This window comes from Vicugna pacos, chromosome 5, assembly GCF_048564905.1.
Source record: "Vicugna pacos chromosome 5, VicPac4, whole genome shotgun sequence".
Classification (NCBI taxonomy): domain Eukaryota; kingdom Metazoa; phylum Chordata; class Mammalia; order Artiodactyla; family Camelidae; genus Vicugna; species Vicugna pacos.
This window is the reverse complement of record NC_132991.1, coordinates 60,489,917-60,503,340: the sequence shown is the minus strand read 5'-3', so window position 1 is coordinate 60,503,340 and position 13,424 is coordinate 60,489,917. Positions and strand designations below refer to the sequence as shown.

Sequence of the window (13,424 nt, the reverse complement as noted above, 5' to 3'; positions counted from 1 at the left end):
GTTACTTGTGTTACTTGATACATTTATATATTATAACTTGATTGCCAATATAGCAATATTTATCACATTGCATTATTATAGTACAATATTATTATTGTATTCATTGTACTGTACATTAGATCTCTATGGTTTATTTACTGCTCATTACAAGTTTGTATTCTTAAACAACGTTACTTTTATTCTACTTCCTCCATCCCCTGGTAACCATCATTTTACTCCTCCCGCTTTTTTTTTTTAAAGATTTAACTTTTTTGGATTTCACATACAACTAATATCATACAGTACACCATACTTTAAAATTATTACATTTTTAGGTAAATTTGAATATATTTTAAGGCAATTCCCTCAACCTTATTCTTGTTCTTCAGAAATATTTTAGCTATTCTTTAGTTCTCCATAAATTTTAAAATGGGCTTGCCAAATTCCTAAAATATTTTTTTTCTTGAGGCTTTTATTAGGATAGCTTTGGTTTTATACATTGATGTAGAGATAATTGGCATCTTTATGATACTGAGTCTTTCATTGCATAAATGAACATGGTTTATCTCCACATATATTTGAAAAATGTCTTTCAGTAATATTTTTATACTTTTTCCACACAGATCTTGTACATGTCTTTGTTAAATATAATTCTAAGTGCTTTATAATTTTTGCTACTGTAAATGGTGTTTACAGGTAGTTAAAATAAATAACTTGTCCCTTTGTTGGCTTTGAGACCTCCTTCAACAGAAATCAAGAGGGAGCCCATGAGTTCAGTGCAAGATCAGCCCTCTGTCCAACTCCATGCCTCCATCATCAGGAGTGGAGAGGGAGCTCTCAGACTTGGAATAAGATCACACCTCTTCAGGACATCATTGGCAGGAGACAACAGGGTGCCCCAGCACTCAGAATAAGACCACTCATCTACAGGACATCATACCTCTGTCAGCAGGAGCCAAAGGGGAAATTCTGAGCAACGTATGTTTGTAGTCTTTTCTCCCTCAGTCCTTTTTCTTCAATACCCATAAGGAGTCTTGGACTCCCAGTTCATCATTTATTCCAGAACTTTAATTTTTCTGAAGATTCCCTGTGTCACTTTTTCTGACCCAATCTCTTCCTCCCCTTTCCTGACTCCCAAATCCTTTTTTGTGCACTCTCTGAAATCAAGATCATTGACCAGCAAAATCCTCTATATTTTCCGTTTCTACTGTGAATGTTCCCTTCATCTTCTGTGCTGATGGAAATTCAGCTTTTCCCTTCTTATAGTTTCTCCTGCAGTGAGGTGGGTTCTAGTAAATGTTTAATGGTCAGCTCTTTGGGGAAAAAATGCCTTGATTTGTAGTATTTTCCAGTTTCTGTGGTATAAATAATCATGCCATAGCCATTCAAGCTACCATCTTCCTTCACCAAATGTGGAATTGATAAGTGATGTCCATAGTCCACTCTCCTGAGATAGCTCCAGTACACCATGTCCTACCGTGCTCTCAAAGTTGACTTCTCTTTTCTCCCCACTCAGTCATAGCTTTGGACCTGGAGGTGAGATGAATGTCTCCTTTACTTCTCATTGCTGCCTTCAGTCCCTTTGGCCTGTATTCTTGAATACATCTTGCCTTGAATCTCATATCATAAGATTATCCCAGTCAATAATAACCCCTTATTACAGGTACATTTCAGATCATGCCTTGTAAAATTAAAAAAAAACCGCTGCGACATTTGTCACTGTTGTAAAAATGATTCCTGCCATAATTCTTTTTTCATATTTACATAGGTGATCCTTCTAACACTCTAGATTTTCATTTCTTTCATAACCTCTGTTTTAAGTGATCCTGTTCTCCAACCATTCTTAGCCACTCACTTTTTGCTCATTTCCTTGGCCTTGCTATTACCAATAACTGCCATTATTTTTCACTTTCTTTGCTAGTTGTTCCTCATCTCTCCAACTTCTCTGAATATTGAGATGATCCAAGGCTTAGTTCTGGGGCCTCTTCTTTTTAGTGTCATCACTCCCTAGGTTATCTCATCCAGTCTCATGGCTTTAAATTACCTATATGTTAGTGACTCTTTAGGTTACCTCTTCAACTGAGATTTCTTTTCTGTACTGTAGTTTTATATGTCCAACTGCGCACTTGCCCCTTACAGTTAAATACCCTTTCTCCACTATAACTGTATCCCCTGCAATTTTCTCGACCTTAATTAAGGAAAACTCTGTCCTTCCGGATACTTATCCAAAAACCTCTGGAGTAATCCTTGAGTCATTGCTTTCTGCATCAGATATGAAAAAGAAGTTATTTGGGTTCTATCTTTGAGGAATACCTGTACTTCCAACTTTTCTTATCACCAGCAGTGTTGCCTTATTTTTTTTTTCATCGTGTCTAGCCTGAGTTATTGCAAAAGCCTCCTTTTTTTTTTTTCATCCTGTTTTCTTTGCTTTCCTTCAGTCTTTGAACATAGCAACCAGAGTGATCCTTTTAAAACATAAATCTATCCATAACATTTCTCTTTTGAAAACTTTCTAGTGGCTTCTGATCTTTTTCAGAGCCATAGGAAAGTCGTTATAGCCTCTGAGACCTTCCAAGATCTGGCCCCTTTTTACCTCTCTGACCTCATCTCCAGATACTCTCCCGTCTTTTACTCATTTGCAGCCACACTTGCCTCCTACGTGTTTGTAGCACACTCTAAGCATGCCCCGCCTCTAGGCTTCTGCACTTGCTGTTTTCTCTGCCTGAATTGTCTTCCTTCAGATATTGGAATGGCTTGTCCCCTCACTTCCTTTAAATTTTTAATTAAATGTCTCCTTTTAGGGAGACCTTCCACAGTCACCCAATCTAAATTTCAATGCTGCCCCCTATTCCCTTTTTCTTCCTGGATTTTTTTCCTGCTCTGTTTTGTTTTCTTTTTATACATCTCACATATCATTCTCTTACATACTGTGTTGTAGTTATTAACTTGTTTATAGTATCACTTCCCCACTAGAATGTAAGCTTCACAAGAGAAGGAATATTTATCTGCTTTATTCGTTGCTATATTCTCAGTGCCAAAAAACATTACTGGCCGGTAGTAAGTATTCCATAAATATCTGTATTTGAATGAGTGGATAACTGAAAAATATGTGTTCTGTTAGTCTTACATAGAAATAAAGTTGACTAAGTCGATCTTAAATATAGGGACCTTGCTGAATTTTTCTATTGCAAAAGTTTTTTTTTAAATTTTCTTGTAAATAATGATATTATCTATGAACAATGATAGTTGTGATTTTCCTTTCTGATCCTAGAAAATTTTATGCGTATTTCTTATCTTTGTGCATTGTCAAGGGCCTCTCCACAGTGGCTAAGTTGAAGTGGTTGGAATAGGAATTCTTACCTTGTTTATTTTAGAAGAAATGCTTCTGATGTTTCAACACAGAAATAGTGTTTATTATAAGCCTTTGGTAGACATACCTTATTAGGTTAAAGCAGTTTCCTTTTACTTATACATTTGCTTAGTTTGTGTTTTTTATCATAAATGAATACTAAGCATTTTATCATGTGTAAGCATTAATTTTTATTTTATCATGAATAAATATTGAATTTTCTGCTTCTGCATTGATTTTCTCAATTAACATTTTAATGTGAATGACATTATGGATTTTCTAATGTAACATTCTCTTCCTTGGCATAACCCTAACTCATTTATTGTGTGTTATATTATTTTCATATCACTGGATCTAGGTCGCTGTGTTTTCTTAGGATGCTTCTACCTTATAAATAAAACTGGCTTTTAAATTTTTTTAAAGTCACTGTCTTTTTATAAATTGGTATCATTAAATGAGTTGTGGAATATTCCTTCTTCTTCTTTTCTTTGAAAGAGCTTCTATATTATGGAAGAAGACCTGTTCTTTAAATGTATGGGTAGATGTCTTGGTGAAACTAATAGGAGATGCTGTGTATTTGTGGGAAAATTTCATGCTGTAGATTCAGATTTTAAAATATAGTAGAACTCCAGAGGTATTTTTTCTTAAATCTATTTTGATAATTATAAAGTAATATATATTCATATGAATTTAACCATTTTGTCTAAGTTCCAGATTTTCCAGCATAAAGGTATTTGTTACATTTATATAATTTAAATATCCAATGAAACCATAGTTATATTCTCTTTTTATATATCTATTTTCCTCCCTTCTTAATGTCCCCGCTCCCAGACTCTCCCCCATCTCTCGTCTGTCTTCCTGGAGATTTATGAATTTTATTGGTATTTTCAAAGATCCAACTTTTGAGTTTCATGATCCTCTATTACTATTATTTCCATTACTTTTTTTTTTTTTTGGAGTGGGGAGGAAATTAGGTTTCCTTATTTATTTATTTTTGAAGGAAGTACTGGGGATTGAACCCAGGACTTAGTGTAGGGTAAGCATGTGCTCTACCACTTGGGCTATACCCTCCCCACCTTTTTCCATTACTTTGTGCTTTCATTGTTATGATTTCCTTCTGTCTACACTCTTTGGGTTTATCCTTTGTTTCTTTTTCTGCTTCTCAAGTAGGATACATAACTTACTAATTTTTGGCCTTTCCACTAAATATTTAATGTTATAAATTTTCCCCTAAATATTATTTTAACTATATACTATAGGTGTTTATATGTAGCATTTTAATTTTTGTTCAGTCTTAAGTATTTTAAGATTTCCTTTATGATTTCTTGTTTGTCCCATGGTTTATTTAGAGGGTATTTGCAAATTTACATATCCATGGTTTGGAAGGGTTTTTTTTTGATTATTATATATTTCTAGTTGAGATAAATGTCAGAACACATAATCTATATAAAATCTATTCTTAAAAATGTTGGGATTTGTTGTGGAAGAGATTGCTAGTTCTCCAACAAAATATATTTTCTTTAATCCATGGTTTTTATGATGTAGCTAGGCATGTAGTTAGACCTTACATTTCTCAGCCTCCTTCACACCTATGTATGACTATAATGCCAACTTTTGCCAGTAGAATAAGCACTTACTTGGTGTGTGCCTGTGAAATTATTTTTCAGAAATATTTACACTTTACCCTCATTTTCAAGGAAGGATACTACTTTAGTCATCAGTGCAGAGCTTGATTATGTAGTTGTTTTGGCAATCAGAACCTGATCCTCTGACATAGCAGATGATTGGATGTGTTTGCACATTTTGGTTTGCTCTCTTTACCTCTGCCATGGACATGAGAAGAACATGTCTTAGCTAGTCTCTAGTTCAGTGAAAACATGAGGATCAGTGCTGCCATAACTGGGCCAAGTCCATATCAGCTGAGCTCTAGCTTATCAACAGGGCATGAGCCGGAATAATGCTTCCTGTGAGAGGATTATTTCTTGTTTTTTTCAACCAACCCTTTTTGAGATCTCTCAACTTTTGCAACTTAACGTTTATCCTAATAGTACAAGTGCTGTATCAACTAGTATATTGTCTATTTTTGTAAATGTGTGTACTTGAGATGAATGTGTATTTTCTAATTTTGGAGTTTAACATTTCAAATATATTTAATGCAGTTTGATTTTCATATATTCATATCCTCTGTACCTATACTATATTTTGGTCAGTATCAGTATTTGAGTAAGTTGATAGATATTTTTATTCTTTACCTACAATTTAATCAATGTTTGCTTTACACATTTTTAAGCTATTTTATTAGATGCTTATAAGTTTAGGAATGTTATATCAACTAGATGAATTGAAACATCCTTTGTAGTAATCTTTTCTATTTCTTTTTTATTTTCTTTTCCATTATGTATTACAAAACAGTGAATATAGTTCTCTGTGCTGTACAGTAGGACCTTTTTGTTTATCGATTTTATATGTAGTAGTTTGTATCTGCTAATCCCAGACTCACAATTTACACACCAACCCCTTTCCCCTTTGGTAACCATAAGTTTTTTTTCTATGTCTGTGAGTCTGTTTCTGTTTTGTAAATAAGTTTATTTGTATCATATTTTAGATTCCACATATTACTGATACCATGTGGTATTTGTCTTTCTCTCTCTGGCTTACTTCATTTATTATGACAGTCTCCAGGTCCATCTATGTTGCTGCAAATGGCATTATTTCATTCTTTTTATGGCTGAGTAATATTCCTTTGCATATATGTACCACATCTTCTTTATCCATTCATTTGTCAGGGGACATTAGATTGCTTCCATATCTTGGCTATTCTAAATAGTGCTGCTGTGAATATTGGGGTGCCTGTATCTTTTTGAATTAGTTTTCTCTGGATATTTGCCCAGGAGTGGGGTTTCTGGATCAGGTGGCAACTCTATTTTTGGTTTTTTAAGGAACCTCCATGCTCTTTTCCATAGTGTCTGGACCAATTTACATTCTCACCAGAAGTCTAGAAGGGTTCCTTTTACCCATACTTCCCCCAAGATTTCTTATTTGTAGACTTTTTAATGATGGCCATTCTCACTGGTGTAGTTTTGATTTGCATTTCTCTAATAATTAGTAATGTTGAGTATCTTTTCATGTGCCTGTTGGCCATCTGTATGTTTTCCTTAGGGAAATGTCTATTTAGGTCGTCTACCCATTTTTTAATCAGGTTTTTTGGTGTTTTTTGTTATTGAGTTGTATGAACTGTTTGATATTTTGGAAATTAAGCCCTTGTTGGTTGTGCTGTTTATGTATATATTTTCCCCATATTGTAGGTTGGCTTTTTGTTCTGTTAATGGTTTCCTTTGCTGTGCAAGACTTTGAATTTGATTAAGTCTCCTCCTTTTTTATTTGCTTTTATTTTTATTGCCCTGGGAGACTGACATAAGAAAACATTGCTATGATTTATGTCAGAGAATGTTTTGCCTGTGTCTCTCATCAGTGGAACAGAATAGAGAGTCCAGAAATAAACTCACACACCTATGGTCAATTAATCTTTATTTATCATAGGAAGCAAGAACACACATTGGAGAAAAGGCTGTCTCATCAGCAACTGATGTTGGGAAAGTTGGACAGCTGCATGCATGTCAGTCAGTGAAATTAGAACACACCCTCACACCATATATGACAATGAACTCAAAATGGCTAAAAGACTTAAAATAAAGGATATGACATTATAAACCAACTTTAATAATAAATACTATCTCTAAATTCCCCTCTAATATTTTTATATACATACGTAAAATATATATTTAAATGAATATGTAAAACACTTGCATATTTTTGCAAGTAAAGATGCCAATATGATGTATTTTTACATATTTTATATACTTTTGTAAATTTATTTTTCATCTAACAATGTATCATAAGCATTTCTCATAACATGTATTTTTCAGACACACTGAATTTGATGTCCTTGTAATACTTCATGATTTGTATATTTCATAATGATTTATCTCTTCGTATATACTCAATTTGGTTATTTCCTTTGTTTCATTGTTTTAAGTAATTCCATGAAGTCAGTCCTTGTACATAAAAGCATTGTTTATATATCTGATTATTTCCTTAGAATAAAACTCAGGAGTTGGCATTTTTAGGTCAAAGATTACAAAAAAGTGTTCTAGAGTATGTTTGAAATTGAAATGTAAGGACATTTCCTTTAAAAGCTGCTCCTTTCATTCATTTTTATTTTACACATTTTTTTTTCTTTACTTCAAATATCTCTGTTACTAGTAATGCTTTGCCTTGTTTTCTATTATATACCTACTTCATCTTTCTTTGATCAGTATTTGCTTGGTAAATTTTTTTCATCCCTTTATTTTGAACATTTTCTGATATGTTTAGTTTTTGTCTCTGATAAATAGTACATAGATGAAAATCTTAATTTGGCTGGTAATTTTCTTCTGTTACATTTATTTATTTTATACTTATTATAAATATATTTGACTAATTTCTGTCATCTTATTTTTTTGCTTCTTATTTTTCTTATCTTTTTATGCTTTTATTTATCTTCCCCTGCTTTAAAATATATTGATGTTTTCTACCATATAGTTTTCCTGTTACTTTCTTTTTTTTAAACTTTTTTTTATTGAGTTATAGTCATTTTACAATGTTGTGTCAAATTCCAGTGTAGAGCACAATTTTTCAGTTATACATGAACACACATATATTCATTGTCACTTTTTTTTTCACTGTGAGCTACCACAAGATCTTGTATATATTTCCCTGTGCTATACAGTATAATCTTGTTTTTCTATTCTGCATATGCCTGTCAGTATCTACAAATTTTGAAATCCCAGTCTGTCCCTTCCCATCCCCCTCTCCCTTGGCAATCACAAGTTTGTATCCTATGTCTATGAGTCTGTTTCTGTTTTGTATTTATGTTCTTTTCTTGTTGTTGTTGTTGTTGTTGTTTTAGTTTCCACATATGAGCGATTTCATATGGTATTTTTCTTTCTCTTTCTGGCTTCACTTAGAATGACATTCTGCAGGGACATCCATGTTGCTGCAAATGGCGTTATGTTGTCAGTTTTTATGGCTGAATAGAATTCCATTGTATAAATATACCACATCTTCTTTATCCAGTCATCTGTTGTTGGACATTTAGGCTGTTTCCATGTCTTGGCTATTGTAAATAGTACTGCTATGAACATTGGGGTGCAGGTGTCTTTTTGAAGTAGGATTCCTTCTAGATACATGCCCAGGAGTGGGCTTCCTGAGTTATATGGTAAGTCTGTTCCTAGTCTTTTGAGGAATCTCCATACTGTTTTCCACAGTGGCTGCACCAAACTGTATTCCCACCAACAGTGTAGGAAGGTTCCCTTTGATCCACAGCCTCTCCAGCATTTGTCATTTGTGGATTTTTGAATGATGACCATTCTGACTGGTGTGAGGTTGTATTCATCGTAGTTTTGATTTGTATTTCTCTGATAATTAGTGATATTGAGCATTTTTTCATGTGCCTATTTGTATTTCTTCCTTGGAGAATTGCTTGTTTAGGTCTTTTGCCCATTTTTGGATTCGGTTGTTTGTTTTTTTCTTATTAAGTTGTATGAGGTGCTTATATATTCTGGAGATCAAGCCTTTGTTAGTTTCATCATTTGCAAAAATTTTCTCCCATTCTGTAGGTTGTCTTTTTGTTTTACTTACGATTTCCTTTGCTGTGCAAAAGCTTGTAAGTTTAATTAGGTCCCATTTGTTTATTCTTGCTTTCATTTCTATTGCTTGGGTAGACTGCCCTAGGAGAACATTTTTGTGATGCATATGAGATAATGTTTTACCTATGTTTTCTTCTAGGAGGTTTATTGTATCTTGTCTTATGTTTAAGTCTTTGATCCATTTTGAGTTTATTTTTGTGTATGGTGTACGGGAGTGTTCTAGCTTCATTGATTTACATGCTGCTGTCCAGTCTTCCCAACACTATTTGCTGAAGAGACTGTCTTTATTCCATTGTATATTCTTGCCTCCTGTGTCGAAGATTAGTTGACCAAAAGTTTGTGGGTTCATTTCTGGGCTCTCTATTCTGTTCCATTGGTCTATATGTCTGTTTTTGTACGAATACCATGCTGTCTTGATGACTGTAGCTCTATAGTATTGTCTGAAGTCTGGGAGAGTTATTCCTCCAGCCTCTTTCTTTCTCTTCAGTAATGCTTTAGCAATTCTAGGTCTTTGATGGTTCCATATAAATTTTATTATGATTTGTTCTAGTTCTGTGAAATATGTCCTGGGTAATTGGATAGGGATTGCATTAAATCTGTAGATTGCCTTGGGCAGTGTGACCATTTTAACAATATTGATTCTTCCAATCCAGGAGCATGGAATATCTTTCCGTTTTTTAAAGTCTTCTTTAATTTCCTTCATCAATGGTTTATAGTTTTCTGTTTATAATTCTTTCACCTCCTTGGTTAGATTTATTCCCAGATATTTTATTACTTAGGGTGCTATTTTAAAGGGGATTGTTTCTTTACTTTCTTTTTCTGTTGATTTATCGTTAGTGTAAAGAAAGGCAACTGATTTTTGAATGTTGATTTTGTGACCTGCTACCTTGCTGAATTCTTCAATCAGCTCTAGTAGCTTTTGTGTGGACGTTTTAGGGTTTTCTATATATAGTAACATGTCATCAGCATATAATGACACTTTTACCTCTTCTTTTCCAATTTGGATCCCTTTTATTTCTTTCTCTTGCCTAACTGCTGTGGCTAGGACTTCCAGGACTATGTTGAATAGGAGGGGTGATAGTGGGCATCCTTGTCTTGTCCCAGATTTTAGTGGGAAGCTTTTGAGTTTTTCACCATTGAGTGCTATGCTGGCTATAGGTTTGTCATATATAGCTTTTATTATGTCGAGATACGTTCCCTCTATACCCACTTTGGCGAGAGTTTTTATCATAAATGGGTGTTGAATTTTATCAAATGCTTTTTCTGCATCGATTGAGATGATCATGTGGTTTTTGTCCTTTCTCTTGTTGATGTGATGTATTACATTGATTGATTTGCGTATGTTGAACCAGCCTTGTGTCCCTGGGATGAACCCCACTTGGTCATGATGTATAATCTTTTTTATGTGTTGTTGGATTCTATTTGCTAAAATTTTGGTGAGGATTTTGGCGTCTATGTTCATCAGTGATATTGGCCTATAATTCTCTTTTTTTGTAGTGTCTTTGCCTGGTTTTGGTATCAGGGTGATGGTGGCTTCATAGAATGAGTTTGGGAGTATTCCCTCCTTTTCAATGGTCTGGAAGAGTTTGAGAAGGACTGGTATGAGTTCTTCTTTGTATGTTTGGTAGAATTCCCCGGTGAAGCCGTCCGGTCCTGGACTTTTATTTGTAGGGAGGTTTTTAATTGCTATTTCTATTTCCTTTCTAGTGATCGGATTGTTCAAGTGTTCAGTTTCTTCTTGATTCAGTTTTGGTGGACAGTATGTTTCCAGAAACTTGTCCATCTCCTCTAGGTTATCCAGTTTGGTTCCATAGAGTTTTTCATAATATTCTTGTATGATATTCTGTATTTCTATTTTGTTTGTTGTAATTTCTCCATTTTCCTTTCTTATTTTGCTAATGTGCTCTCTTTTTTTTTCTTCTTTGTGAGTTTGGCCAGAGGTTTGTCGATTTTATTTACTTTTTCAAAAAACCAGCTTTTAGTTTGGTTGATTTTTTCTATGGTCTTGTTAATCTCTATTGTATTTAATTCCTCTCTGATCTTTATTATTTCCTTCCTTCTGCTGCTTTTTGGTGCTTTTTGTTCTTCTTTTTCTAATTGATTCAGGTGGTGGGTTAACTTGTTTATTTGAGATTGTTCTTCTATTTTGAGGAAGGCCTGTATCGCTATAAACTTCCCTCTTAGCACTGCCTTTGCTGTGTCCCATAGGTTTTGAGTGGTTGTGCTTTCATTATCATTTGTCTCAAGGTATTTTTTAATTTCAGCTTTGATTTCCTCATTGATCCATTGTTTTTTCAATAACATATTGTTTAATCTCCATGCTTTTCTTTTTTTCTCCTTTGTTTCTCTGTTGTTGATTTCCAGTTTCATGGCATTGTGGTCAGTAAAGATGCTTGAGATAATTTCTATCTTCTTAAATTTGTTGAGGTTTCTTTTGTGTCCAAGTACATGATCGATCCTGGAAAATGTTCCATGTGCACTTGAAAAGAATGTATATTCTATTTTTGGGGGGTGTAAATCTCTGAAAATATCCACCAAATCTAGTTTTTCTATTGTAGTATTTAATTTCTCTGTTGCCTTGTTTATTTTCTGTCTGGAAGATCTGTCTAGTGATGTTAATGCAGTGTTAAAATCTCCAACTATGATTGTATTCCCATCAATATCCCCCTTTATCTCTGTTAGTAATTCTTGTATGTACTTAGGTGCTCCTATATTGGGTGCATATATATTAACGAGTGTAATATCTTCATCTTGTATCACTCCTTTAATCATTATAAAATGTCCTTCTTTATCTTTCTTTATGGCCTTTGTTTTAAAGTCTATTTTGTCTGAAATCAGTACTGCAACACCTGCTTTTTTGGCTTTTCCATTTGCATGGAATATCCTTTTCCATCCTTTCACTCTCAATCTATATGTGTCCTTCTCCCTAAAGTGGGTCTCTTGTATGCAGCATATTGAAGGTTCTTGCTTTATTATCCACTCTGCCACTCTATGTCTTTTGACTGGAGCATTTAGTCCATTAACATTTACAGTAATTAATGATAGGTGTGTGTTTATTGCCATTTTGAACTTATCTTTGCAGTTGAATTGGTATATCCTCTTTGTTCCTTTCTTCTTCCTTTTGTGGTTTGGTAATTTTCCTTTGTATTATCATGGATTTTATTTAATTTTTGTGACTCCCTTGTAAATTTTTGACTTGTGGTTACCCTTTTTTGTAAATCTATTAACCTATACCCGTTTTTAATAAACTGATAATAACATGATCTCAAACCCATCCTACTGTTAAAAAAATTTAAAAAAGAAAGAAAAAAAATTCTCTATTTCCCTGCCTCCCTCTCCCACTCTCAGTGATTTGTATGTCTTCTTTTATAATTTCGTGTTTTCTTTATTTGTAATTCATGAGTTATCACCTTTCCAGTTGTACGTTTCTCATTTGTGTAGCATCCTGCTGCTTTTCTATTTAGAATAGCCCTTTCAATATTTCTTTTAGCATGGGTTTAGTGTTGCTAAACTCCTGCAGCTTTTTTTTGTCTGTGAAACTCTTTATTTCTCCTTCTATCCTAAAGGATAGCCTTGCTGGATAAAGTATCCTAGGCTGCATCTTTTTTTCATTCAGGGCTTTGAATATATCTTGCCACTCCCTTCTGGCCTGTAGTGTTTGTGTAGAGAAATCAGCTGAGAGCCTTATGGGGGTTCCCTTGTAGTTCACTCTTTGCTTTTCTCTTGCTGCCTTTAGAATCATTTCTTTATCCTTGACTCTGGCCATCTTGATTATGATATGTCTTGGTGTGGGTCTATTTGGGTTCTTCCTGTTTGGGACCCTCTGAGCTTCCTGTACTTGTATATCTGATTCCTTCTTTAAGTTTGGGAAGTTTTCAGTCATGATTTCTTCAAAAACCTTTTCAATCCCCTTTGATCCTTCTTCCCCTTCTGGGACCCCTATTATGCGAAGATTGGGATGCTTTATATTATCCCATAGGTCTGTTATGCTATTATCATTATTTTTTATTTGCTTATCTTGTAGTTCTTCTGAATGGGTGCTTTCTGTTGCCCTATCTTCTAGATCACTAATTCGTTCCTCTGCATTAACTAGTCGGCTTTGCACAGCTGTTAGATCATTCCTCATCTCTGTCAATGAGTTTTCCCATTTTGCTTGGCTCTTCTTTATAGCTTCAATTTCATTTTTGACATATTTTATTTCTCTAAGCATTATCTCTTTTAATTCCTTCAGCAATTTGATCACTCCTTTTTTGAAATCTTGATCTAGTAGGCTATCGATGTCTATTTCATTGAGCTTTCTTTCAGGGGATTCCTCTTGTTCTTTTAATTGGGAAAGGTTTCTCTGCTTCTTCATCTTGCTCATACCTCTCTGGCACTGCGGTTTATGGAGTATCAGTTGTCTATTTTGG

General features: G+C 34.2%; 1 protein-coding gene across 12 annotated transcripts in view; it reads left to right on the top strand.

Moving 5' to 3' along the window:
- Positions 1-13,424, top strand: part of SPAG16 (sperm associated antigen 16) — a 774,084-nt gene that overhangs the window by 75,560 nt on the left and 685,100 nt on the right. The window contains exon 10 of one of the 12 annotated variants that reach the window (XM_015244195.3): positions 716-3,239. The exons of the other annotated variants lie outside the window; for them this stretch is intronic. Within the exon in view, the coding sequence (XP_015099681.1) occupies positions 716-952 (237 nt within the window). The 3' untranslated portion in view covers positions 953-3,239. Of the gene's footprint in view, positions 1-715; positions 3,240-13,424 lie in introns of those variants that run through there. 12 annotated transcript variants of the gene reach the window in all.